General features: G+C 34.8%; 1 protein-coding gene across 4 annotated transcripts in view; it reads left to right on the forward strand.

Moving 5' to 3' along the window:
- Window positions 1–26,087, forward strand: part of LOC138708076 (uncharacterized) — a 107,400-nt gene that overhangs the window by 60,187 nt on the left and 21,126 nt on the right. For 3 of the 4 annotated variants that reach the window (XM_069838224.1, XM_069838223.1, XM_069838226.1), the window contains exons 3-7: window positions 16,444–16,582; window positions 17,133–17,275; window positions 18,759–18,879; window positions 24,605–24,751; window positions 24,843–24,866. In XM_069838224.1, the coding sequence (XP_069694325.1) occupies window positions 16,444–16,582; window positions 17,133–17,275; window positions 18,759–18,879; window positions 24,605–24,751; window positions 24,843–24,866 (574 nt within the window). The remainder of the gene's footprint in view (window positions 1–16,443; window positions 16,583–17,132; window positions 17,276–18,758; window positions 18,880–24,604; window positions 24,752–24,842; window positions 24,867–26,087) is intronic. The other variant, XM_069838225.1, reaches the window with a different exon arrangement.

Genomic DNA, 26,087 nt, shown 5'->3' on the forward strand with positions numbered 1-26,087 from the left:
CAATTTCATCTATATTGCAAATTAAAATGCATAATTCTGATTGTTCCGATATAAATTGCAATTGTTCAGTTATTAATGAAGTTAATGAGGTTAAATACTTAGGTATAATTATTGATAATCATTCAAAATGGAATAATCATATTCATTATATTTGTAATAAATTACGTGAAATATTATGCTACTTTGTTATTCTGAGAAATATTTTGTCAGTTTACTGTTTACGTGTAATTTATTTAGCATTATTTCAATCTATATTTATCCGTTAATTTTACTACAGAAAAAAGTATTAAAAATTTGTTTAAAGAAGCAGAAAGATTACCCAACTGAATTGTTGTTTAAACATTTCAAAGTTTTCAACATTAAACAAATCTATTATTTTATTTTATTAAAATATTTTCATAGAAATTTTAATTACTTTGAAAGGTATATACATAAATATAGAACCAAAAATATGAATTCTCTGCGTTTGTCTGAACCAATGCAGCTTTTTATCATAGCATGAGTCAAGGTCCCAGATTATTAAACAAATTTTATTCCAATAATATTTCAATCACAAAACCTCTCCAAATTAATAAAAAAAATTCTATTGGATTTACAGTTTGGGTTTAAACATATTAAACATTATTTAATCCGTATTCACTCTCAATTTTAATTTTATATTTATATGTATTGGAATCCCCTCCTGAGCACGAGTCTTACTCATTCAGGAGAGGAGTAGTTTATCTTTCATTGTATTTATTAATTTGTATTCATTTCAAACTTACTAGCAATAATAAATAAATAAATAAGTAAATATAGGCAAATTTATGTTTTGTGAAAACGTATCGGTAGCCAAAATCTTGCCCATAAATAAGGCGAACTTATTAGACACAAATTATTTTCTCTAGGCCAATTCCTTCCTCGAAGACCAAAGTAGGACATTTTTGTTACCCATGCTCTGCTCTTAAAATTAATGTACTCATACTCCTTTTCCTCTTTGTAATTAAAATTTCTTCCATATAATTGAAGACTGGACATTTAAAAGGCTGTAATTGCCAAAGAGACAAACCGTAAAAATCAGAGCTTTCTTGTGTAACTAGTAGGCCCTAATCTAATGTCATACATTTTGCACATTTATGGGAAAAGGTAGGCTCTAAATAAATTACAATGGGACTTATCATTTTTTTTCAGTGAATTGAACAATGGATATAGACTCTTTGTTTAGAAAAAAAAACTAATTTTCAAAGATATTAGCACTTACAGCCTTTTTTTATGCCCAATCTTCAATTGTGTTACTTTGCCCTATTGATTTGAGATCAATTTGAACTATGTAGCCCTCGGAAGACTAATGGTAAAAAGAATCGGCATTATCTAAAAATGCAACCCCCTCTTACTGCTAGAAGACAAAGAGGAAATGAAAATACAAGAGCAAAAAACAGAAATACAAGGAAAACTAGAAAAAGAACAAGAGGAATACAAGGAGAACAAGAGGAAGACAAAGAGGAAATGGGAATACAAGAGCAAAAAACAGAAATACAAGGAAAACTATAAAAAAGAACAAGAGGAATACAAGGAGAACAAGAGGAAGACAAAGAGGAAATGGGAATACAAGAGCAAGAAACAGAAATACAAGGAAAATTAGAAAAAAGAACAAGAGGAAGACAAAGAGGAAATGGGAATACAAGAGCAAAAAACAGAAATACAAGGAAAACTAGAAAAAAGAACAAGAGGAAGACAAAGAGGAAATGGGAATACAAGAGCAAAAAACAGAAATACAAGGAAAACTAGAAAAAAGAACAAGAGGAATACAAGGCGAACAAGGGGAAACAAAGAGAAAATTAGAATACAAGAGCAAAAAACAGAAATGCAAGGAAAACTAGAAAAAAGAACAAGAGGAATACAAAGAGAACAAGGAGAAGACAAAAAGGAAATGAGAATACAAGAGCAAAAAACAGAAATACAAGGAAAACTAGAAAAAAGAACAAGAGGAATACAAGGCGAACAAGGGGAAACAAAGAGAAAATTAGAATACAAGAGTAAAAAACAGAAATGCAAGGAAAACTAGAAAAAAGAACAAGAGGAATACAAGGAGAATAAGGGGAAACAAAGAGAAAATTAGAATACAAGAGTAAAAAACAGAAATGCAAGGAAAACTAGAAAAAAGAACAAGAGGAGTACAAGGAGAACAAGGGGAAACAAAGAGAAAATAAGAATACAAGAGCAAAAAACAGAAATGCAAGGAAACTAGAAAAAACAAGAGGAATACAAGGAGAACAAGAGGAAGACAAAGAGGAAATGGGAATACAAGAGCAAAAACAGAAATACAAGGAAAACTAGAAAAAAGAACAAGAGGAATACAAGGGGAACAAGAGGAAGACAAAGAGGAAATGGGAATACAAGAGCAAAAAACAGAAATACAAGGAAAACTAGAAAAAAGAACAAGAGGAAGACAAAGAGGAAATTGGAATACAAGAGCAAAAAACAGAAATACAAGGAAAACTAGAAAAAAGAACAAGAGGAAGACAAAGAGGAAATGGGAATACAAGAGCAAAAAACAGAAATACAAGGAAAACTAGAAAAAAGAACAAGAGGAATACAAGGCGAACAAGGGGAAACAAAGAGAAAATTAGAATACAAGAGTAAAAAGCAGATATGTAAGGAAAACTAGAAAAAGAACAAGAGGAATACAAGGAGAACAAGGGGAAGACAAAGAGGAAATGAGAATACAAGAACAAAAAACAGTAATACAAGGAAAACTAGAAAAAAGAACAAGAGGAGTACAAGGAGAACAAGGGGAAACAAAGAGAAAATGAGAATACAAGAACAACAAACAGAAATACAATGAAAACTAGGAACAAGAGGAATACAAGGACAAGGGGAAGATATGGAAAATCAGAGGAATAAAAGGAGAACAAGGGGAATATGAGGAGAACAAGGTTAGTACAATGAGAAGAAGAAAAATACACGGAAAACAAGGGAAGGCAAGGAGAGTAAAAATTGAAAAGGAGAACATGGGGAAAGACGAGGAGAACAAGAGAAAGACAAATAGATCAAGAGGAATAAAATAAGAACGAAGGGAAGAAAAGGAGCATAAGTAAAATAAGGAAAACAAGGGAAAGGGATAGGAATAATGGGAAGAGTATAAGAACGAATGCTATGAGAATAAGACCACTGCATGGGGAAAGACAGGGAAAACAAGGAAAGAAAAGAAGGAAAAAGAGAAGACAAGGAGAATAAGGGGAATACAAGGATAAGGCGAAGATAAGAACTAGAGGAAGACAAGGAGAACAAGAAGATTACAAGGAGAACAAGTGGAAGTTAAAGAGAAATATAAGAATGAAAAGATAAGGAGAAAAATGGGAAGAAAAGGGTAACCGATAAGAAGGCAAGTACAAGAAGAGGACGACAAAGAAAATAGTAAGTAAGATGGATTTATTGAGTAATATTATACATACAGATGTTATATTATCATAATTATCTCATGAATCCAATGCACGGGTCCTCTGACCGTACGTGCTTTGTACCTAAAACAAGTCCTACTTTGTAGGTTCACCCCCTCACCCATAGTTAGATCCAACTACTCTCCAAACGAACACACAGATTAAAATAAAAATGACAGAAACAAAACACAATATATAATATATAATTAATTGATGAACTAGTGGACTTACTCGTGTTAAATATGAAATATTTGTCCGGCTTACAGCTGTTTCAGTGCTTCACGCACCATCATCAGAGCCTACTAGATAGCGGCGTCATCTCGGACTTCTCTGCCTGTTAGGAGGGTGTGTTTTATTGTTGGAAGGTGTTGAAGTGTGGAGTCGAATAGTGTGTGTGTACTGAAATTGATGTGTGTGTTGAGGATTTGATCGGTGTGTGTTTTAGTGTGTTTGTATATTTCGTATTGTTCTAGTGTGTTGAGTTTTTGGTTCTTGGGTTGTGTGTGTAGGATTTCCATGTCCGTATTTATGTTATTGTATGTATGGTTAGTATTGGTTATGTGATCGGCGTATGTAGATGTATTGTGTTCTCTGGTTATAGCTTTAATGTGTTCTTTGTAGTGTGTTTGGAATGATCTGCCTGTCTGTCCTATGTAGAACTTGTCGCAATATTACATTTGAGTTTGTATACACCTGTGTGGTCGTATTTATTTGTTTGTGTTTTTTGTGTGTTGAGAGGTCTTTGTAGTGTGTTTTCTGTTCTGTATGTTATGTTGTATTTCTGTTTTCTGAATGAAGATGCGATCTTATGTGTGCTTTTGTTTTCATATGTTAGTGTGATGTATTTCTTGTGTTCTTGTGTTTGTGTTGTGTTTTGTGTATTTTTGTGTTTGTTAAGTTTTTATTTTGTCTTCCTTATGATATTGTCTATTATATTTGGATTGTATCCGTTTTCTTGTGCTATGTATTTGATTGTGTTCACTTCTTCATTGTAGTGTTGTTGGTTCATGGGTATGTTGAGTAATCTGTGTACCATTGTCCTGAATGCAGCATGTTTGTGTTGTATGGGGTGGTTAGATGTGTTGTGTATGTGTGTGGTGTTGGTGGTGGTGGTTGGTTTTCTGTATATTTTGAAGGTGTGTTTGTTGTCGAATTTTGTTATGGTGATGTCTAGGAAATTTATGGAGTTGTTTTCAAGTTCTAGTGTTTACTGAAGTTTTGGGTGTAATTTGTTTATGTATTGGTGTAGTTTGTGTATTTGTCTTTTGTTTCCTTTGTATAGTATGAGTATATCGTCTACATATCTGTGCCAGTATATTATGTTGTCTGCATACTTGTTGTGTTCATTGTTGAGTATGTATGTTTGTTCTATGTTGTGTAAAAATATCTCTGCTAGTATGCTGGATATGGGTGATCCCATTGTCAATCTTTCTGTTTGGGTGTAGTATTTGTTGTTGTGTGTGAAATAGTTTTGCTTTGTTATGATGTCTGTGATTTCGATGATTTCTGCGATGTATTCTTGTGGTGTGTTGTTATCTGTGAGCATTTGTTTTAGTATCTGTAATGTGTCTTGTATTGGTATAACCTAAACAGGCATAAGAGTGTATAATTGAGTATCCCTTCGTCAGTTCGCATCACAAACTTCAACAGCTGTAGTTCTAATCTGTCTCGCCTTCAAGAGGAACAATCCAATCTTTTGTTCCCATTCTCTATTCCCCATGAGGTCAAGACATGCAAGCGAACTCCTATTCTGACTTAGCATCGAGGGTGGTAGATATATTTTTCGGATATGTTCCAATTCGACACACTGTAATAAAATATGTGTCGAGGAGTCCTTTTCTCCGCAATGTAAACAAAGGCGCTCTCCTTAAAATAAGAGGAATACAAGTAGAACAAAGGGAAAAGGAGAATTATGGATATACAAGGAGCCAAGAGAAACAGTGGGAATATAAGGAGAAAAGGAAAATAAACAAGGAACAAGGAGAATGAAAGAAAGCATGGTGAATGCACAGAGAACTAAGGCAATACACAGAATGCAAGGGGAATAAGTGGAATATGTGGAGAAAAAGGGGAAGACGGGATAAGAAGAGGGACATAAAGAGAACAAGGAAAATATATTGAGAACAAGGGGAATAGAAAGAAAGGAAAAAGACAAGGAGAAGGGGAATACATGAAGAAGAATTTGAGTATTTCGAGAACAGGGGGAAGACAAGAAAAACAATGGAAACACAAGGAGAACAAGGGAAAAAGGAGAATAATGGATATACAAGGACCCAAGAGAAACAGTGGGAATATAAGGAGAAAAGGGAAATAAAGAAGGAACAAGGAGAATGAAAGAAAGCAGGGTGAATGCACAGAGGACAAAGGCAATACACAGAATGCAAGGAGAATAATTGGAATATGTGGAGAAAAAGGAGAAGACAGGGATAAGAAGAGGGATATAAAGAGAACAAGGAAAATATATTGAGAACAAGGGGAATTGAAAGAAAGGAAAACGATAAGAAGAAAGGGAGTACATGAAGAAGAATTTGAGTATTTCGAGAACAGGGGGAAGTCAAGAAAAACAATGGAAACACAAGAAGGAAGTAGTAAAACAAGGATGACAAGGGAAATACAAAGAGAACTAGGGGAGGGCTAGGAAAGCAAGGGGAAGACAAGGTGTGGGCCGAGAAAGAGAATAGAAGGAGAATAAGCAGAATACAAGAAGAACACAGTTTTACCACAGTCTAGTATATACAGTCACGAAGCTTGAGTTGTGAGGGTGCTAGGAACAATAGGTAGTACTTCGCATTGTCTGTAATGAAGCGATATTAGCGATCTTAATGGTTAGCAACTATGTATGGATGCTATTTACTACGTATTGAGCTTCGTGACTGTATATAGTAAACTGTGGTTTTACGTAAAGATAAGGAGCATAGTAAAGCTATGAACCTGTCGGTCTCTCTTTTACTTGGAGTTACAATTTTCATTGTTGACAATCTAATCTCCAAATGCATAAAGAACTCTGTATGAACTGGAACGGAGAATGTCATTCCATAACAGGCAGGTAATTTATCTAGCGCGTGAGATTGTCATGCAAATGACCCTGGGTTAAATCCTCTTCACCGATCAACACGATATTCGTGGTGAACGATGCCAAGGTTTGGATAGTTTTTGTCCCCTTCACTACCACTTCCGGTTTGAAAATAAAGCGTTTATTGTGTTACCTGGTGCTGTCTCGTCCGCCTGCCGTAACACGGATTTTGTTTGCTAAAGGCAGGTGGATGGCAGTGGTGACAATTCTAGACGACTTGGAGGTCTTGTAGTATCGAAGAAAATCTGATGTGGGTCTTGGCGGGTGATGACACTTCAAGTACGGAAGAACAGCGCCTAGGAATGACACTGGAGGCTCGAGAAGATTTCACAATGATGCGAAAGAATCAGCTGATGAACTAAGTGCATATTACTGGCCCGAAACTCATTCCACAGAGGTGTACAATAAACCTACTTTGTCTGCACTACGTCCGCCTTGTGACGTCATAAGTCTGGTTAGCTATGTAGGTATGGTCTATGCAAGGAATCAGTAGAGTAGAAAGACGAAACAAAACCTCTGCGCAAATGGTATATGGGAGGGTTAGGACCAATGGTCGCCCCTTGTCAAGTATACCATATATTGAAATCTATTCCATAACACATATCTTGAAGTCGTAATTACTAACTAGATAAAATGAAAGTTATTATTGCTTTCCGCTCAAAATTAGTAGTTTCTACGTATTCCTCAAGTCAAATCAAGAAGTTTGGGTCAATATAGAGTATCCACCAGCCACTGAACGAATATTGCACACTTTTATCGCTGCCAATGTGGCGCTATAAACCAATTTTCAATACTTTTATCACAACCACAACACATTTGTATTCTTATTGTACTATATATAGAATTATTACTACATTAACTTACTTACTAGCTTTTAAGGAACCCGGAGGTTCATTGCCGCCCTCACTTATGCCCGCCATTGATCCCTATCCTGAGCAAGATTAATCCAGTCTCTACCATCATATCCCACCGCCCTCAAATACATTTTAATATTATCTTCCCATCTACGTCTCGGCCTCCCAAAGGTCTTTTTCCCGCCGGGCTCCCAACTAACACTCTATATGCATTTCTGGATTCGCCCATACGTGCTACATGCCCTGCCCATCTCAAACGTCTGATTACTACATTAACACATTTAATATATCACAAAATCTATACTGGACGGGCTAAATGTAATTATTATGAAAGTCGCCATATTTCCTTTCTCGAATTACGATCCACTTTCACTAGATGGCTACCGACACGAGAAGCAGCGCCAGCAATACATGCAAACGAAATTATACCATATGTGAGGAATGTTACTACAGATGTGTAGTATTATGTGACAGGTTAGGTTAGATTAGCTGTGTATTGTGTGACAAGTTAGGTTAGGTTTGATGAGGTGTGTAGTATTATAAGAGAGGTTAGGTTAGGTTAGATTAGGTATGTAGTATTATGAGAGGGGTTAGATTACGTTTGATTAGGTGTGTAGTATTATGAGAGGTTAGGTTAGGTTAGGTTAGATTAGGTGTATAGAGAGATTATGTTAGGTTAAATTAGGTATGTGGTATTATGAGAGAGGTTAGGTTAGGTTTGATTAGGTGTGCAGAATTATGAAATAGATTAGGTTAGGTTTGATTAGGAGTGTAATATTATTACTATGTTGACGACACTGAAACCCACTGTTACATTACAACCTTAGTTTTTCTGAACCGATGCATGCGTCGGTTCAGAAAAACCAAGGCTTAAAAAATATGACCGAATTCTTCATTCACTCGCGACGATTTTCGTATATAAGTAAGGTACGTATTTAGGGCGGGTTGGGTGGGCTTACAGTTCTCCCAGTGATCACATCAATTTCTACTAATCAATATTATAAATCCAGGGCATTTTCAACGTATTTTATTAAGTTCCTATAGTGGCCGGGACATAAGTAATATTTACCCTTATCTCAACTAGGATATGAACCCGGGGCCGCAGTTTCGCAGTCCAACATGCAGACCGCCGCTCCACGCGGTAGACCTATTAGGTTATATCAACCGGACAAATCTGCGATAGATGAGCATTGCGTCAATCATGAACACAGGGTTTTTTTTAACTAACATCCTAATTAGAAAGTTGGGCAATTGGAAAGGTATAAATAGAGAATCCACTGACATCAATTTATGTCACCAAGCACTAAACAGAAACTGCCTATCGTGCTGAGCAAGACATGGAAACCGATGTTACATGTTCTTAAAACACAGAATAAAAACAAATATATTCTAAACAATTACTTACCATTACGTGTAGTAACGCAATTTCACATTTCAGAAATCCTTATCTCAACCCTTATTGTTTTAGTGTCAATCTCCCTTCACCACCGTGTTTGTATTATCCGCCATATTGGTTTTACGACATCTCATTGCATCATGGGTACCACTACATGTTTCATAAAATTATTTATTTATTTATTTTTTCTTTAGATTCATTCATAAACATTTTCTCTTTGTTAATAATATTATTAATTACTTTTATAAATTCCGACCAAAAATTATTTACAATTTACGATCAAATAATTATTTAAAAATTGAGGATGATCTACAATATACACTATACCGCCTACACCAAATAAGTAGGAATTATAATAATAAAATATCAGAAAATAAAGCTAAGAGCATGGTTTTCAAAGGTAAATTCCCAGTAAGTTGCAAAATAGTATTAAATTAACAATTGAAGGGTTCAGAACCATAGTGGGCCAAGCGCCATTTAAAAAAACCCGTAGAAAACACGGGTTAAAATGAAGTTATTACTATAAGTCAATGGAAACATATAGAAAGTAATATAAAGTATACACATTAAAACTAAATGATATGTCAATCTTCATTAAACCACAGTCTACTATATACAATCGCGAAGCTCAATATGTAGTAAAAATGCAAACATGGGTAGTTGCCCACCACTAGGATCGCTACTATCGCCTCATCATCGCAGCTCTCTCACCTAGCAGCCGACAAAATATGTTACACTTTCGTTGTCGTGTTCTTTTGGAAAAATTAACACCTTCCTTCCATTATTGAATTATTAAATGCATAAAGTTAATTTATTATTTTAATGAAGTGTATTAAATTCCACCATAAACTCGAAGATACCTGCAAGAAATAAGTTAATATAATTTTTTTGTTCGTGCAAAACGAACTAAAAATTTACTATAATAACTTCACTCATTCAAGATTATAGCGATAATTAACTATGAAATCAATAAATATTAATTTGCATTTCTCTTTACAACAATAATAATGGAAATATGAATTAATGGAGTAACTTACGTGTACCGGTACTTGTAGTGTAAGCTTACGTAGTTAAAGTGGGATGAGGTTAAGCAATAATGATCACACCAGAATTGGAAATAAAACGTGATCAATAAATTTTATTGTAACAGACTTTTTCTACGTCTCTAGTAAAGCAACAAATAAAAATAACAACAAAATTAACAGCTATAATTAAAAACATATCCTTTGAAGAAAAAAGTAGGCCTAAGCAATAATAATCCCACAAGAATTGAAAATAAAACGTGATCAATAGATTTCATTAAAACAAACTTAATTTTTCTACGTCTTTAGTAAAATAACACATAAAAATAATAACAAAATTAATAGCTACAATTAAAAATATATCCTCTGAAAAAAAAAAGTAGACCTAACCTTTATTTCTCTGGAAATTTAGCAGCCTAAGTGACAGAACTTTAACCGGTATCTAATGTCCTTTCGGTTAGACTGAAACATTTCATTGTGAAATTTAAGGATATAATGTATTCTAACAGTCACAAAGAACTTCAAAATTAAGAGTTTTGTTTCTGCACAGCATTCTTGTGGAAACCCGGGAACCTCTCTGAATCTTTCGGAAATCGGAAAAAGGATAACTCTGGCCGCTTTCTCTTACTGTTGCTACAATTTATAGCACTACAAACGTCTCCTCCTTGTCCCATATTATTATTCCAATTATTATATTTTAGCCATTAACATTTTCATTATAACCAATAACGAACTTTTCACAAGCATCAATGTGAAATACGCAAGGAGCTAGCACTCGATAGAAATACGACAGAGTCCAAAGTCGACCATGGACAGTCTATTGTTTCTAGTTGCTAACCGCTTGGAGCACTTTATCACGAGATTTGCAAAAAAACACCTCAAGCTTCGCGACTGTATATAGTAGACTGTGATTAAACTATGGTATTCACTTAACTTTAACCCTTGCTTTTTCCGTTTTTAATAAATGGCGCTTGGCCCATTATGGCTCTGAACCCTTCAATTTAGCAAGTGTCACACTTCCTGTTTTTAGGGTGCGATGTCAGTTATGAATACGAAAATGACATCACTAACAAAATAAATAGATTCCAAATGACATGTGGTACACTGACGTGCAAAGGTATTGAACCTAAGATTTTATGATCGTGTAAGCGAAATTTCTAACAACGGGATAAGTAAGAACCGAAGATATGAAAAATTGACAAACTTTGAAACAGTTCCGCTAGTTCTCAATAGGTGGCACCATTATTGGGAAACGTTAAAACGTGTAAGGGAAAATGATTACGTAGATTAAGCATAAATTATTCTTCTAATAGACAATATGAGCGGTTTCCAGCCAAACTCAGTACTGTTTAGAATCAATAGAGTGGAATGAAAATTGAATTCTATAACACGGGTATATTTATCTACGATTGGCAACAGTGACTATTATCGCTAATATGTTTTCGCGGGATATCAGCCGAGTTAAGATTTTGGAATGCTCCAAGCTTTCGACTGCTATCTCTGCAGCCATCTTCAGGGAAGTGGAAGTGAAGATGGCTGCAGAGATAGCAGTCGAAAGCTTGGAGCATTCCAAAATCTTAACTCGGCTGATATCCCGCGAAAACATATTAGCGAACCAACGCCGAGAAAGCCTCAAATCATACAGTGACTATTATCTTCGCCATCTATTCATAGAAGTAATAACTAAAGAATCCACACTTACACTAACAAATTATCTATCACTATCGATTAGTAGTGTCAGATATCTTTGAATGTCAGTGTACAATACATAGGGCACTGAGTAATAAAATAAGGAAAGACACAAATATGAAATTTTATGAAGTGATGGCAGTGCCAATGTTGTTATATGGGAGTGAATCTTGGAGATTATCAAATGCTAATCAAACAAGCATACAGTCTGCGGAAATTCGATTTTTAAGAAGAGTAAAAGGATGCACCCTTAGAGATCAAATAAAGAATGAAGACATTAGAACAGAATTGGATGTATACTGCATGAATGAAAGAATACAGGAAGAAAAAAATAAGTTGAAAAGAAAAGACATTTAAAGAATGGCAGGAAACTGGAGAGTTAAACAAGTGATAAATTATACACCAAAGAGAAAGAGGGATATTGGAAAACCGAGGCAAGATGACTTCAGCGAAGACAGAACAGTCTTTAAGCTTACACCATGAAGTGAAGAAGAAAATTATTTACAGTTTCTTTTTACATTTAGTTGTATTGTATTATGGTCATGATATTCGGGAGTTTAATTTCGCTCCAGCAATTACCGGTACTGTATTTGTCGTGTATAAGCATTAGCGAAAAAATGTCCGTTACTATGGATAGAATGCATGTTCCTCCCCCATTAGCGTCGACCGGGCCATATTCCATTAGAATCATTCCTTGGCCAATTAGCTAGTCTTCTAAATTGTGACAACTCATCCTACTTCAGTTTTTCCGTAGTTTATCTAAGTTACTGACAAAAATGTAGGGATAAACCTATAAATGTGCCGCGAAGCTTTATATTCCCTCATAAATCTCGGCATTTTCCAAATTAATGCCTCAACAAATAATTGGAGCCGTGCATTTTACGTATTGCCTTGGGTATTTCCGGGCGAGCTTATTCGATTGTCACTCACCCATTGCAAGGGTTCCTATCTAGCGTGTACAGCGACGCCCCCACTCACAGTGAATATGCTCTGCTGCCGTTCGTCATGCTGCTGCTCGCGTTTACGACATTCCTCCCCCTTAGGGTACGTACACGTTGGAGCGACGATAAACGATAAAAGAAGCAGCGATGCTATATCAGAGAGAATTGAAGCATGCATTTTCATTGAGGTGTGCATATTGGAGTAAGGATAAAAGCGAAGATACACGATAAAAACGACGAAAAAGAAAAGTTCCATTTTCTTCGCTCTTGTCGTGCATATGATCTCTGATTAAGATAATACTGATGTGTACAATTACCGGTGGTTATCAATATACCCGAATATTAATCGATTTATTATTATTTCGGCATATTAAATTAATTATTGTAGATATTGGCAAATTGATCAGTTGTGTATTTATTCGTCATGTTATCTGGTCACACGAACCAATTACAACATAACGAATTTATACTATCTTTAGGATGAGAAACGGGTTTAATTTTGTACGTATTTAACTTATATTAACCTTGAACTTAGCAGCTGATATTTTGTATATATCTTCTTTCATTAAGTGAATGCATAGAATATCTTCTACTGATAAAATCAAAATGTTCGCTTCCCGCGTCCTCATTGTTCCGATATGAACACTTGATTCTTTGATAATACCAAAGCGTCGCTAGATCGTTTCTTTTATCGTTTATCGTTGCTCCAACGTGTACGTACCCTTATGTGGTAGGTATTAGCACAGTCTACTATATACAGTCACGAAGCTTGAGTTTTGAGGATGTTAGAAACAATAGACTGTGCCGGTACTATTTCGCATTGTCTGTAATGAGGCGATATTAGCGATCCTAGTGGTGAGTAACTATCTAATGTTTGCATATTTACTACGTATTGAGCTTCGTGACTGTATATACTAGACTGTGGTATTAGGTTACGTCTATTTTCGGCTTTTCCCCTTTGAAATTCTTTTAAGTTACGGAATAGTGATAATCAGAGTCACAGGCTTAGAACTCATATAAATACTAATACACGGTCCAAATTGTCTTGCAAGGATGCTCGATCGCGTACATTTTAATTGTTTTTCCTTCTATTTCCTCTTCTTTCTATGTTCTTACCTTCGGTCGCTCAGTTCTAGTATCCAGACATAACGAGCCCAACTCATTAGGCGACCTCTTTGTTCATACATATCTGTTCTGATCATGGAACCTTTATGTATTTCCGAAACGTTGAAAATGTTAAGTTCGAGGACACGGTGGAATAATCAGAAGAATATCTCTGATCATGCAAAGTAATGTTTTGCCGACATATATTATTCTTCAACATAATCTCCGTCAACTAGTATGGTCTCGCGTCAACGAGAAATAAGTGCATGTATACATTTTTGGTACCAGTTTTTGTACTGCTCACGAAGCCACGATCTCATGGAGGTCTTGAATATGCTGCGGAATAAACGAAATTTTGTGATGTCTTCTTGGGTTCTCAAGCTCGTGTTAGGGCGTGAATTGTTTTGCTTAAACTTAATCAGAATCTCAGCACAATATTTGAGAGGTCTAACTCGTAGATAACGGCTCTTTTGGAGTTTCAAAGTCTTAATATATGCTTCTGAGATTATAGTTGTCCCTTTTGGCGTCGCATAGATACAAATCACGCCTTCGCAGTCTCAAAATACAAAACTATGAGTTTCTCTGCGGAAAATTTGTTTTGATGTTTCCTTTCGAGGAGCCTGGTGATCATGTCTCAAGTTCAAATTGATGGAGAAAGTTTTATCAGCTGTAAAAATACGGGATGAGAGACCTCCTTATCACATTCAAAACTCTGTAACAGCTCAGCAGAAGTGTTTGTTGTTTGAACTTTTGTTGAACTACGAGGCTTCGGAAAACCCAACTTGCACACACTTTCGAATATCTAAGACAGAAAATTTTCACAAGTTCTTTTCTCATTGAAAGATTTAGCTCCAGTTGACGGCTTAAGTTATGTCGATGCTTCTATATGGCATTTTCAACACGCTGCAATATGTCTGATATCACAGCTGTGAAGGTATAAGAAGAGAGTGTCGAATCATCGAGGTTGATTTGTCCTGCCTCTCAAGTTTTCATTTTTCCTGCCTTCGGCTAATGGTGATTGTGTCTATTGCAGAGATACCATAGCCTTTATAGAGACGTTTGTGAATGTGTCCAATCGTTCCATTTTCAGCAATAATTAATATTATATCAAGGTGCGTTGTTTGTGACGAACAGCACTGAACAGACGTCAATTTCAGACACCACTATAGCAAAGCTATTTGATAGAATGAGATGTAATAGCGTTTATAAAACACAGAATGCCTTAAATTTGCTACGTCTAAAATTTCTTATTCTTAACATTGTTGCGAGATGGTAAAAATGCCGTGCATGACTCGTGCCAATACTCATATATCATTGCAAAATCGGCATGTTTCTCGATATTTTTTGAAGTTGTTTTTCCACAGTGCAATATTAAAAACTTAGTTTCGACATAAATTTTCAGTACTCACTACAGCATTTTCTTAAAAGGTTTGAGGTACGTGTCAAATTTGAAGATATCAATTAAATTTCAATGCTGTTTCCTGAAGTCTACTCATCAACGAAATGTTATAGTCTGTGTATTTTCTTACTTCGTAGAATATTTCTTTTTGTTGCCACGAACTTGAAGGTTTTGTCAGATTGTAAGTTTTCCACAATGGACCACAATTTACAGAAATTATTGAATATTTGAAAATTATTAGATTAAGCGAAACATTCAATCAATAATTATACAAGAACTGGCAGAAAAGGGAGGTAGGCAATTGGAGTCATAATCTTAATCAAATTAGTTACTTTAATTTATCTTTTTCATCCACCAGCGATAGGACTAACTAGTTTTTGTGAACAAAGAAAAACGCACGGTGTTATTTATTATAAATAAATTGTGGAATTACTTAATATATAAGGTAGGTTCGCTCGAAAGTAAAGACTATGCATTCTTACATATTACCGTTTAACATTTGAAAATTTGGACAAATTGAATTTAGAATCGGTGTGCCCATTTTATCGTTGACTACTACGTTTGTTGACCCCATTACTTAAGTTCGCCTGCTTGAATACTTCGAATCTAATTTTATGACGACACCAACAGATGGGATACTTAGAACACTTTTCTCACACTTTCGTTCACCTGAAGATGAAGGTAGATCCAAACTCTGTTTCAGTATACAACGGAAAAAGTTCAGAAGTCCAAGGTACAATACAAAATATCTCTTGCCAGTTATATAGTTTCAGTAACTTTCTGAACCAGCAATGACAACGAATTTCGACCCGTACTATACAGTACTTAGCACATCGATTAAGTACCTTTCTTTCGTGACAAAAAGACACGAATGCATAATTATTCAACATTATTTCACCTATATTTTTTAATGTTCATGCAGAAGTCTGCTAAAAGCAATTTTCTAACGCTAGGATTTATCTGTTATTAAATGGAAATTCACATTAAATTATACTGTGTTACTTGTCCTAAAAATCTTCAATTGAAAACATGAATTGACCTAGATCTTAAGTCAATTGAAGTAAATGAACTTTTCAGAAGAGTAAAAAAAAACATATTTACATGATTAAAGAACACAGGCTTAGAGTCCTATTTGGGATATCACTTTTTACAGGATGGTACCCTATGCAAAACATATTTCAGGTGAGAAGTCAAATTCTGTAAATTTGACTTGGGACATTTGTCAATTCAGGTCTTCAATTCTACACAATCCCCGTGCAAAATTTATTGATCTGCCTATCTCGAATATGTTACAGAATTGCAATACAATTTCAAAACGACTTCATTGACTATACTTTGTTTGTCGGAAAAATTTCAAATAGGTTCTTGAACGAAATTACTCAGAATCTTAACTTCAAATTAGAACCAAAAGTACAGCATTCTTTGTGGAAAGAGTATTGCAGAGTACTTTTTTTTTTTCAAATACTGAAATATGTTCCCTCATTACACTGTTTAGAAGTCACTACATAGCTAGGTGACTTCTGATTGCACATGCTTTCGTTTCCAGAGACGGCGAACTCGCAGACAGATGTAACGCGGTGTTCAAGTCAAGACTACGACATATGTGTGAAGATGGCAGATCCATTACTGAAGGATCCACGCCTCATATTTCCAGACAACAGAGCTGATATAGATCTCGTATGCAGGTAAAATACTTAAACACAGTTCCTTTAGAAATTCTGTACAAAAGAGACTTCACATGGACAGCGAGATACATTAACGGGCGGACAGATGCAAAAACGGGCAGATGGACAGACAAAGACGGAGAGATTGAAATGTAGGCTGGTAAATAGAGACGAGCATACAGATTGATATGTAGGTAGGTAAGTACAATTTTTCTTTTTCATTTCGTTTATTGTATTCAGTAACGTATTATTATATTAATTTTTCATTGGCATTGTAGCTTTGAGATGTGGAACAAGTCAAATGTTATACAAAAATATACAATATATAGCAAGCAAATTAATTAAATTTGAAATGAGTAGAAGGTATGATTATGCAGAAATTATGTTAATTCTATTCTGAATTTTTTTTCTTAGCCTTCGCTTTAAGAAAATTAGACAGTGCATTATAAGAGTACTGAATTCTTTATAGCATCTACGACTAGCAGGAGGTAGATAGAGATGTAATTTATGTCTCACATTACAATTATGAACTCTCACTTGTGTCTTACATTAAAATTATGATTATTTTCAGGCGATGGAGTCAGTTCGTCGATTGTGTCAAGAGATACACGGATCGTTGCTTCACAGAGTCCCGTAGACAGGAGTTCAACAAGGCCGTCGAGAGCCCTGTGGATTCTGTTCATCAAATGTGCACCGTCACACAGTACCAGACAGGCGAGTATAGCAAAACAGTACAATACAACTCTTAAATTTTCATGTAGTTCCATTTTATAAGAAAGGAGAGAAAACTAACACTATCTAAAATACTATGTCCAGGGTTTGAAAGTTACGCGTGAGAAATTAATTTCTGCATGACTTGTAAAATACTCACAAATTACGTAATTTATGTCATAAACGTAGTAAATTCAAAACTTGCTGTAATAAATTAAATAAATGTAGTCATAAATTGCTATTCGAATTCCCAGACTACCAGCATTCATTACTTGTGGTAATTCATTCGAGCTCTTCATTTTAAGTCTTCATTTCTTCTATTCTTTGAAACGATAAGCCGACACCACACAGTGTTTCCGCTGTTACTTAGTTACTCGCCGCGCCGACAAAGAACCCAAAGTTTACTATCGTCTGTCCCAGGAATCTGTGGAGTAGAAAGACGAAACAAGACCTCTGCGCAAGTGGTATGTGGAAGCGCTAGGGCCAATGACTACTCTGGGGCGAGGAATTGCTTGAACGAAGCGAGCAATCGCTTACAGGAGGGGATAATTTTTATCTCAACTCTACTCTACCTTCTACCACGAGCATTTTACCCCTTAGCGGACTCGAGCTGATGCTGCCCGCAATACACCCCGGCACAGATAGACTCCGTCCCCATATGCGCGAAGTTACTCCACAGATTTCTGGGACGGACTATAGTCATCGAAGGCTGCCGAGAGTTTTCATCATGTACATTTTGTCATTGTGATTCCCACGGTTCCCATCGGATTCTTTTTTCTTTAAATATTTTTCCGAACTCTTTATATCATCGTGATAATAGATAATGTTTTTGTGTGTAATGTCGAATTCGTTTATTTTCCTTCATCCGATGCTGACCGAAGAAGTCGTCCTGTTCACAGAGGTCAATATTAAAAGTTGAAACAAAATTTTTTATTCTTTTGAGAACTCCCTTTGGACACTTTCCCATAGGCGGCACTTCGACATTTATAGATTGTTTGTGATCAGATTAATCTCATACTCCAGGAATTTTAAAAGCGTGGAATGGCATAATCAACTTCATCTCATAACATAGTTTCGAAGAGTTCAAATAAAGTTTATAATCAGTGACTTTGAAGTCAGTGAGATCCTGTATTAAAAATAAAAACTGAAGACATTTCTATGGCAAGTACGAGTATGACGAATTTGGTTTTATTCCTATAAAAATTGAAAATAAACACTTCGCAAAATGCACATTTTATGGTTCGATAATCATAAAATCAGTGTCTTTAAGGACATAGGGGAATATATAATTTATTAATTCACTTTCACGAAAATAATTTATTACTTCGCGTAGAAAATCGTGTAAAGTTTCTCTTCGCGACAAATTTTAGTGTACTTTACGTAAAATGTTATCACATAATTTTTACAGCTAACCTCCGTCCAAATCTTTGCATGATTAACCTAATGAATATAACATTGGAAGCTAATGTCGTTTCTCAAATTGCAGAATACCTGAAACACGCGTCGTGCATAAAGTCCACGCTGACGAGAGAGGAGCACTGCGGCAGACACTACCAACACCTCGTGGACCAGGTGCACGGCGAAGCCAGTCGTGTCGGTCTCTGCTGGTATGACATCGTTTTCATGACTCATTTCGATGCCATAGTACTTACACGTTAACGTAGAACTACGTGTATCTCTTTCAAGTATAGGTTGTAACTTCGGAACTGGCTGTCTTATAAAAATGCAACACCCTGTAGCCGCTAGCTACTTACATTCCCTTTGCATTTCTTATATTCCAATTATTCTCCTTGTATTGGCATATTTATTCTAAATAAGTGATAGTATTTCATGGTCGATTTAAGCTTCTTAAATTATAGAATATTTTTCTTTGGTAGACGTAAGTCTGAATAATGGAAGTCTTTTTTTAATCGATACTGTATTAAGAGAAGCTTGAAGGCTAAAATGATCATTTTTCGCTTTTAATTTAATTAAATTTGCCGTTTTTCTGAATCAGAATACATGATCTTTTAAAGGTTTTAAATTACGCTCTTTAAATTGCATGGTTTGCGGCATGTTAGGCTACATAGAAAAAAATAACAACATTTATGTTTATCAATATGATTTTCAAAACGACGATTTGCAAACTTCAATGTACCCTTTCTCAGAAATTATAGGTAAGTCCAATTTGATTCAAATCTTGCACAAATTCTTATTATACCGTTTTACAACAAGTAAGGAACAATCATTCTGGTATGTCTTAAGACTCATTCATATGCCTGTTACATATTCTGAAAACGTACAATTTTTTGAATGGAAAAGTTGAACTATAAATAATTCTGTCTTTACAATTGTAATGAAGATATGAGAGTCATTGTTCCTCGAATTGTAACCAATGACTCCTTAACATGTATGAAAAATATCCACACTTCTGTCTACATTAGTTTTTGAGAAAAGGTACATTGAAAACCAATGTCTCGGTAAACGAAAACAAAGAAAAATTACTTTCAATATTTCGATGATTTCTCCTAGCCATTAATCAGGTTAAAAGTGAGGAAAGTGCAGCAGTGAAAGAAAAATTAAAAAGAATGTGTATCAGAAAAATTGAGAATTTTCTGTTATATGTAAAATTAGAGATGAACTTCAAGGATCAAGTAGAGCGCTAAATTTGGCTGCACTTGAAATAAGCAAACGTGATATTCTATTTTTAAAGATTGCTCCTATCACGTCTTATGACGTGGAAAGAACTTTTTCGGAATTGAAACCATGTCTCTCTGAAAATCGACGAAAATTTGGTTTAGAAATATGGAAAATGTTCATTCTGGTATATTGTAATAGGGTTCCACAATCATGTTTATCGTCAGGCAGCGTTATGCAGTAGAATTTAACCCCTTACTGCATAGACAGTTTTGCACAAACTGGTTTAATATTCAAATAACTTAAGTAGTTCTCTCTTTCTGAAATGATGTCACACATGGTCAAATCCAGTTATTGACAGTGTGCCATACCTGTCCCAGTATGCAGAAAGGGATTAGGCTATAATAGGCCTACATAGGCGTATATTTTTTAGTATAAGTACAGGGACATCATTTTATTTTTACTAACATTTTTAATATTAACCTGGCTATACCTTTAGAGAACGGGAAAACCCGTTCGCTACCCCCTTCCACAACTGGAGTTCGATGATACTGGCGTAAAACACAAATACATCACTTTACTAGGTATAGGAGGGAAGAAAAGTAGTTCATCCATTTACGTAAACTAGGAAATATCGCGATTTTGAGTTCGATAATTTTCATTAGGATTTTTATTTAATCAAAATGCAGTACTGTATTAAGAATGAGTGTTTTTACTCACGAACTGAGCTATCCATGCGAACGTGTTCATTATGTGGTGTATATTATTCTGTCTACAGCACATTAGCGTACAATATAGAGAATAATTAAGTTCAATTGAAAAATAATCATAAAATGGATATTTAAACACATTTTTGAAGATGGTAGCCATTCATTTCGATAGCCTACAGGCTTCAGTTCTTTTGTGCATATTATCGCACTATAGACTATTGCATCTAATTCCAATTACCAGTTTCGTCCTTCGTACTAGTAACTCATGTTGAAATAATTCTGTACCTACTCTATAAAAGAGTACCTTATGTAATGTAAATTCAATCTTCACTTCTGCCCGACCCGCATAGATAAAATTACTCGGACATGCTATCTACTGTCCGTCCAAGTGGTTATGTCGCAGGATCGTAGAAAGGAGGGAAATCACGTGACAGTTAATTACTTAACGAGGCCCTTTTATTTAAGTTATTTTAAACAGTTGTATAATATTACGTAAACGTCCAATTCCTAACAGAAATTAATGTTTTCAGAAAAGAGCTAAGACAGCCCTGCTTTTACAGAGGGCCGTGCAGAAGCAGGTGGGGGAAATCGGGATGTGACGTAGGCAAACGGACAGTACCTGTACGAAAATATGATTCAATATTAAAAGTTCGTTCGTCACTGGAAAACGCGAACATATTTCTGGAACGTACTATACTCAGTAACTCAGTGCTGTTTACTATAAGCGGCCTTGATTCTGTCTGGAAAACAGTTGAAACTTCATTAGTAGAAGGGGTGGGAGTGAAGTACATTAAAAAACTGAGGTACAATAAAAATTGAAGTAAAAATAAAATGATGTCCCTGTATATGTAGCCTATGTGTTTATTATAATGTAGAATTCACTGTGTGGATGACTTTAATGTATATACGTTTGTAAATATTTTAATATGTAGAATGAATTATGTAGTATATAGGCGTATATTTATTTTATTAATAAATCTATACAGAGTGGAAGAGAACATATTAATGGATTCACAGAGGTAATAGATCAAGTCAATTCGATCAAATTTCGTCAAATAAGTTTTTTGATACGTCTAATAGTTTTGAGAGTAGAAATGTAATATATTGTAACGCTGAAAAGAGTAATAGTGTTCCTAAAGATCATTGCTCCGCAATAGGGGTGGGAGTAACTCCAATCATCCACTCCGCAAAACTTGCGAGAGGAGAATGTAAACAAAAACGTCTCATCAGATACGTCTCGATCAAATTACTGTACATACGTACCACTTAACACAATATTTAACGTTGCTGTAAACTTAATTTCTTTTCTAAATTAATTTATTTTTAAGTACTTCAAAGATAATAACTTAAATGGAGATTGAGTTACAGAATGTGTATTCGTAATAATGTTATTTTTAGTTTACATAAAATATAAAGGAATTTTTAATGGAAATAGTTTTGTTTTATAAGGATGTGCATTCTTTACTATTTTGTAATTACTTAAAAGGTAAAGAAATGTACAGATATTGCGATAAAATGGTTAGAAAGAATAAAGCTTAAGTACTTTCTCAAGGTTTATATTTACGAGCATGAGCACTTCCTGTGATTATATACTCGTAACCACTAGAACATACTCATTTTCGTAAGAATAAAGACATTCTACCTAAAGCGAATATATACTCACCTCTACAGTCTTCTTGATCGTTTAAAAGTTAGTATATACTCGTGTTACACCACATTGCACCGTGATGCTCAGTTTTTTTTATAGACTTTCACACGCTATCGGCATGCTGTAGTGGTTTGTGTTTTGCTTTTTGTCAATTTTGATAATGAATAAATAAATAAATAAATGGATAAATAAATGGATAAATAAATAAATAGAATAAGTTAATTAAATAAATACATAATAAATAAACAAAATAAATAAATTGAATAAATAAAATAAATAAATTAATTAAATAATTAATAAATATATCAAGTAAATAAATGAATTAATTAAATAAATAAATGTATTAAATAAATAAATAATTAAATGAATGAATTAAATTAATTAATTAAGTAAATTAAATAAACTACTTAATTAATTAAATAAATATACTAAATGACTAAATAATTAAATAAATAAATAAATTAAATAAATAGATAAATAAATTAAATATATTAATTTAATTAATTAAATAAATTAAATAAATAAGTAAGTAAATAAATAAACATGAAAGAGAGAGTGAATCAGATAAGTGACGTTAATAAAACAGGAAACAAGAAAATAGTACTGGGAAATCGTCATTACGGATGTTGGATAGAGATTACAATCCATTTCTAGAATTCCAGTTATGCTAATTGTATTTTTTATTATGAAGCAGTTATATATATAATTTAAAGTTACAAGTAATTGCATTTTGGAATTCAAATTTTTCAAAATAAACTGTAATTGTTACTTATATTTAACAATACATTCTAACCTTATAATTTGATAGTCATTCATATTCTTATAGGTTATGTTTTTTATGAAGAACAAATACGTGTTTAACCAATTTCACATTCACTTTTGTGAAGCGTTAAAGTCTTCTGAAGTTCACGTCTTTTTCTATATTTTTCCATGAGGCACTACATCGTTCATAAGTTATGCCATTTTTAAAAATTTAACTTTAAACTAAACACAAATCAACAAATACTCAGAATTTAGCCTGCTACAAGTCATACTCAGAATAACATGAGAACGAACTTATAAATATAAGAATATACTAGCTTTTATTCTTATCAAGCACTTTCTTCCCGATAAATTAAAATTAATCCTTGTACAAACACTCGTGATGCCACACTTTGACTACTGCGATGTTATATTAAGTAACCTCAATGCAAATTTGAGCAGCAGGCTACAACGTGTGCATAATGCGTGTGACCGTTATATTTGCAATATTCGTAAGTATGATCATGTTTCCTCGTCTTTCCAAACTCTGTCTTGGCTAAGGCTAAGCGATCGACGAGCCCTGCATTCTCTTGTTCTCTTATTTCAAATTCTGCGCACCGCTACCCCAATCTATTTGGCTTCTCGTTTTCAAAATTTATCCGCATATCATCAGCTAAGTACAAGATCTCATCATAACAATTTACTCATTATACCCTACCACAAGACATCTTTATATTCTTCATCTTATACAGTTTCAGTTGCTAGAAATTGGAACTCGCTTCCGAGTGATGTAAGGGGTTGTTGGACAATAACTTCATTTACAGTAGGTCAAAATTACATAAATTCTTACTTAACAGATTAATTGCTGATTAATATGTGTTACTTATAATGAAACTAACATCTGTCCATTCTTATTATCATTATTAATTTCTCTAAATAGATTTACAAAACCTCTAATGGCAATTACATTAATATTCTCATTATATATATATATATATATATATATATATATTCTCCCTGTAACATAGTTCTAGTAAGCTTATATTAAATTAATTTTCATCACTTTACTAGCTATCCCAAATATTAAATTAATTATAACTGATTGAATTAAATTAGCTCATAAATTAAGTTAATACTTGACCTTATAGGTTTATCTAAATTTAAATAAATATGTAGTCTACTAGTCGTTAAAATTGAAGAATATTGCTGGAGAACCTTTTAAGTGTAGTTTGTAATTTAAATATGTATTGTATTGATTAAGGCTGGTTGAGTGGAAGAGAAGGCCTTATGGCCTTAACTCTGCCAGCGAAAATAAAGCAATATTATTATTATTATTATTATTATTATTATTATTATTATTATTATTATTGTATTCTGTACAAGATGGACGCTTGAGTATATTCTACTATGCTTCCATGTTATGAGTTTGTAATAAAAATGAGTAGGTACTCAAATGTTTTTATTCTTACTAACAAGAGTATTTACTAAAAAAGTCCAGTATATACTATATTCTCATGATTATTCTTACCAGTTTAGATTTTCTCCTTTAAGATTTTTAATTTCCACATATATCGGGCCTGTCACGTTTAATGTAACAGCTTCTGGTTTATCTTGCAGCTCCCACCTGCGCTTCCGTGAGTGCGTGCTGGAGGAGACGAGACGACAATGCGACGGCGGCGCTGGAGCGGGTTCTGCCGCGCGTTTCTCCAGGCAGATGTTGGATAAGGCCCTCAGCTTCCTGCGCGACCAGTGCTACAACTACATGTAAGTCGCTCTCATGGAAAAAGAATCCAGTCAAGTTGAAGCCTCCACCCTCTCACTAATTCTATTTCTTCTTTCTTGCTACATGCCACAGTGGACTTTGCCGACCGCGCATTTGGTAAGCTGACCTTTTGTCACTTTGCCTTCCTTGTACCCACATTTCACGAGGTTTCGCCTACTTTTCATCTCTAGAGTGGTTTGGGATTCTATTGTCTCAGACAGAATGCCCCCTCTGGAGACAGACATTATCGGTGAAACTTTGAATACTTTATTTTGAGCACCGGCAATTATACAGAAAGAGGCAGCGAAAAGTCACCACACAATGCAGGGGACGTGTTTGTTGAGCGCACGTTATTACGTAGTGTTGCATTACTACACTTCTTATTGAACATTATTCGTGTTATTTGTGACTCCACTCGTCAACTAAATATTCCGTACGCTTTCCGCTGTCCGCGCACTCCATCCCCACCACTCGGGAATTTTAGGCCTACCGTAATGAAACTGAACGTCGCCCGCGCTGCAAGAGCTTACCGGTGAGTCGAGCAATAGATTGCCGGCAATCTGTTCCCCGACATCCCCTGCATAGTGCGGTAACTTTTCGCTGCCTCTCTCTGTATAAGCCATGTGTTGATTCTACTAATCTTTTGTTTCAAGAGAGACGACCCGTTCTTATAACGGACAGTTACTTCTACAACGAGAACCCCTTCCTCGTTAATTAACGTGAGGTTGGGTTTGAGCGTTGTAACTACAAAAGAACACACCAAAGAGCATAGAATAATTAGAAAAATATTGCTGTAGTTTGTACTCTTTGAACAAAATATAGTGTGGTAATCGATCAGAGCCAGTTGTACTATCGACACTTAACACGGCACACTAGAGCGCTCTACCGGATGCAATAGAGAACCTCAGATATTCTATTACCTTTCGTAATGAAGTAATGACGAAACTATGACGTAGCTACACTGTTATACACGACGTATGTAGTGATTATTAGTAAGGAATTTACACACGACTTATAAACGAGCTACTCATTGTATACGTATAAGACAGTTAATCGTCTGTATATGGGGTTTTTATTAGCAAGACCGTTATAATATTAAAGTCTGTGTGATGTATCTTGTCTCACTGTGAAAAAAGAGATAAATGAGATATGTCTTACTTCGTCTGTATTGTTATGGCGATGGGGGAGTGGAGCGATGCCGTCCATCCATCCAGTGGCGGAAGGGACTAGTTGATACATTCTGTAGCACAAAATAAAATAACAAAATATCTCTCTTCGTACTGTGTAGTTCCGTCACTGAGCTTGTCTTTCAAGAAACTGAGTTCCGGTAGGCTGTAC

The sequence above is a fragment of the Periplaneta americana genome, chromosome 10 (assembly GCF_040183065.1).
Source record: "Periplaneta americana isolate PAMFEO1 chromosome 10, P.americana_PAMFEO1_priV1, whole genome shotgun sequence".
In the NCBI taxonomy this organism is placed as follows: domain Eukaryota; kingdom Metazoa; phylum Arthropoda; class Insecta; order Blattodea; family Blattidae; genus Periplaneta; species Periplaneta americana.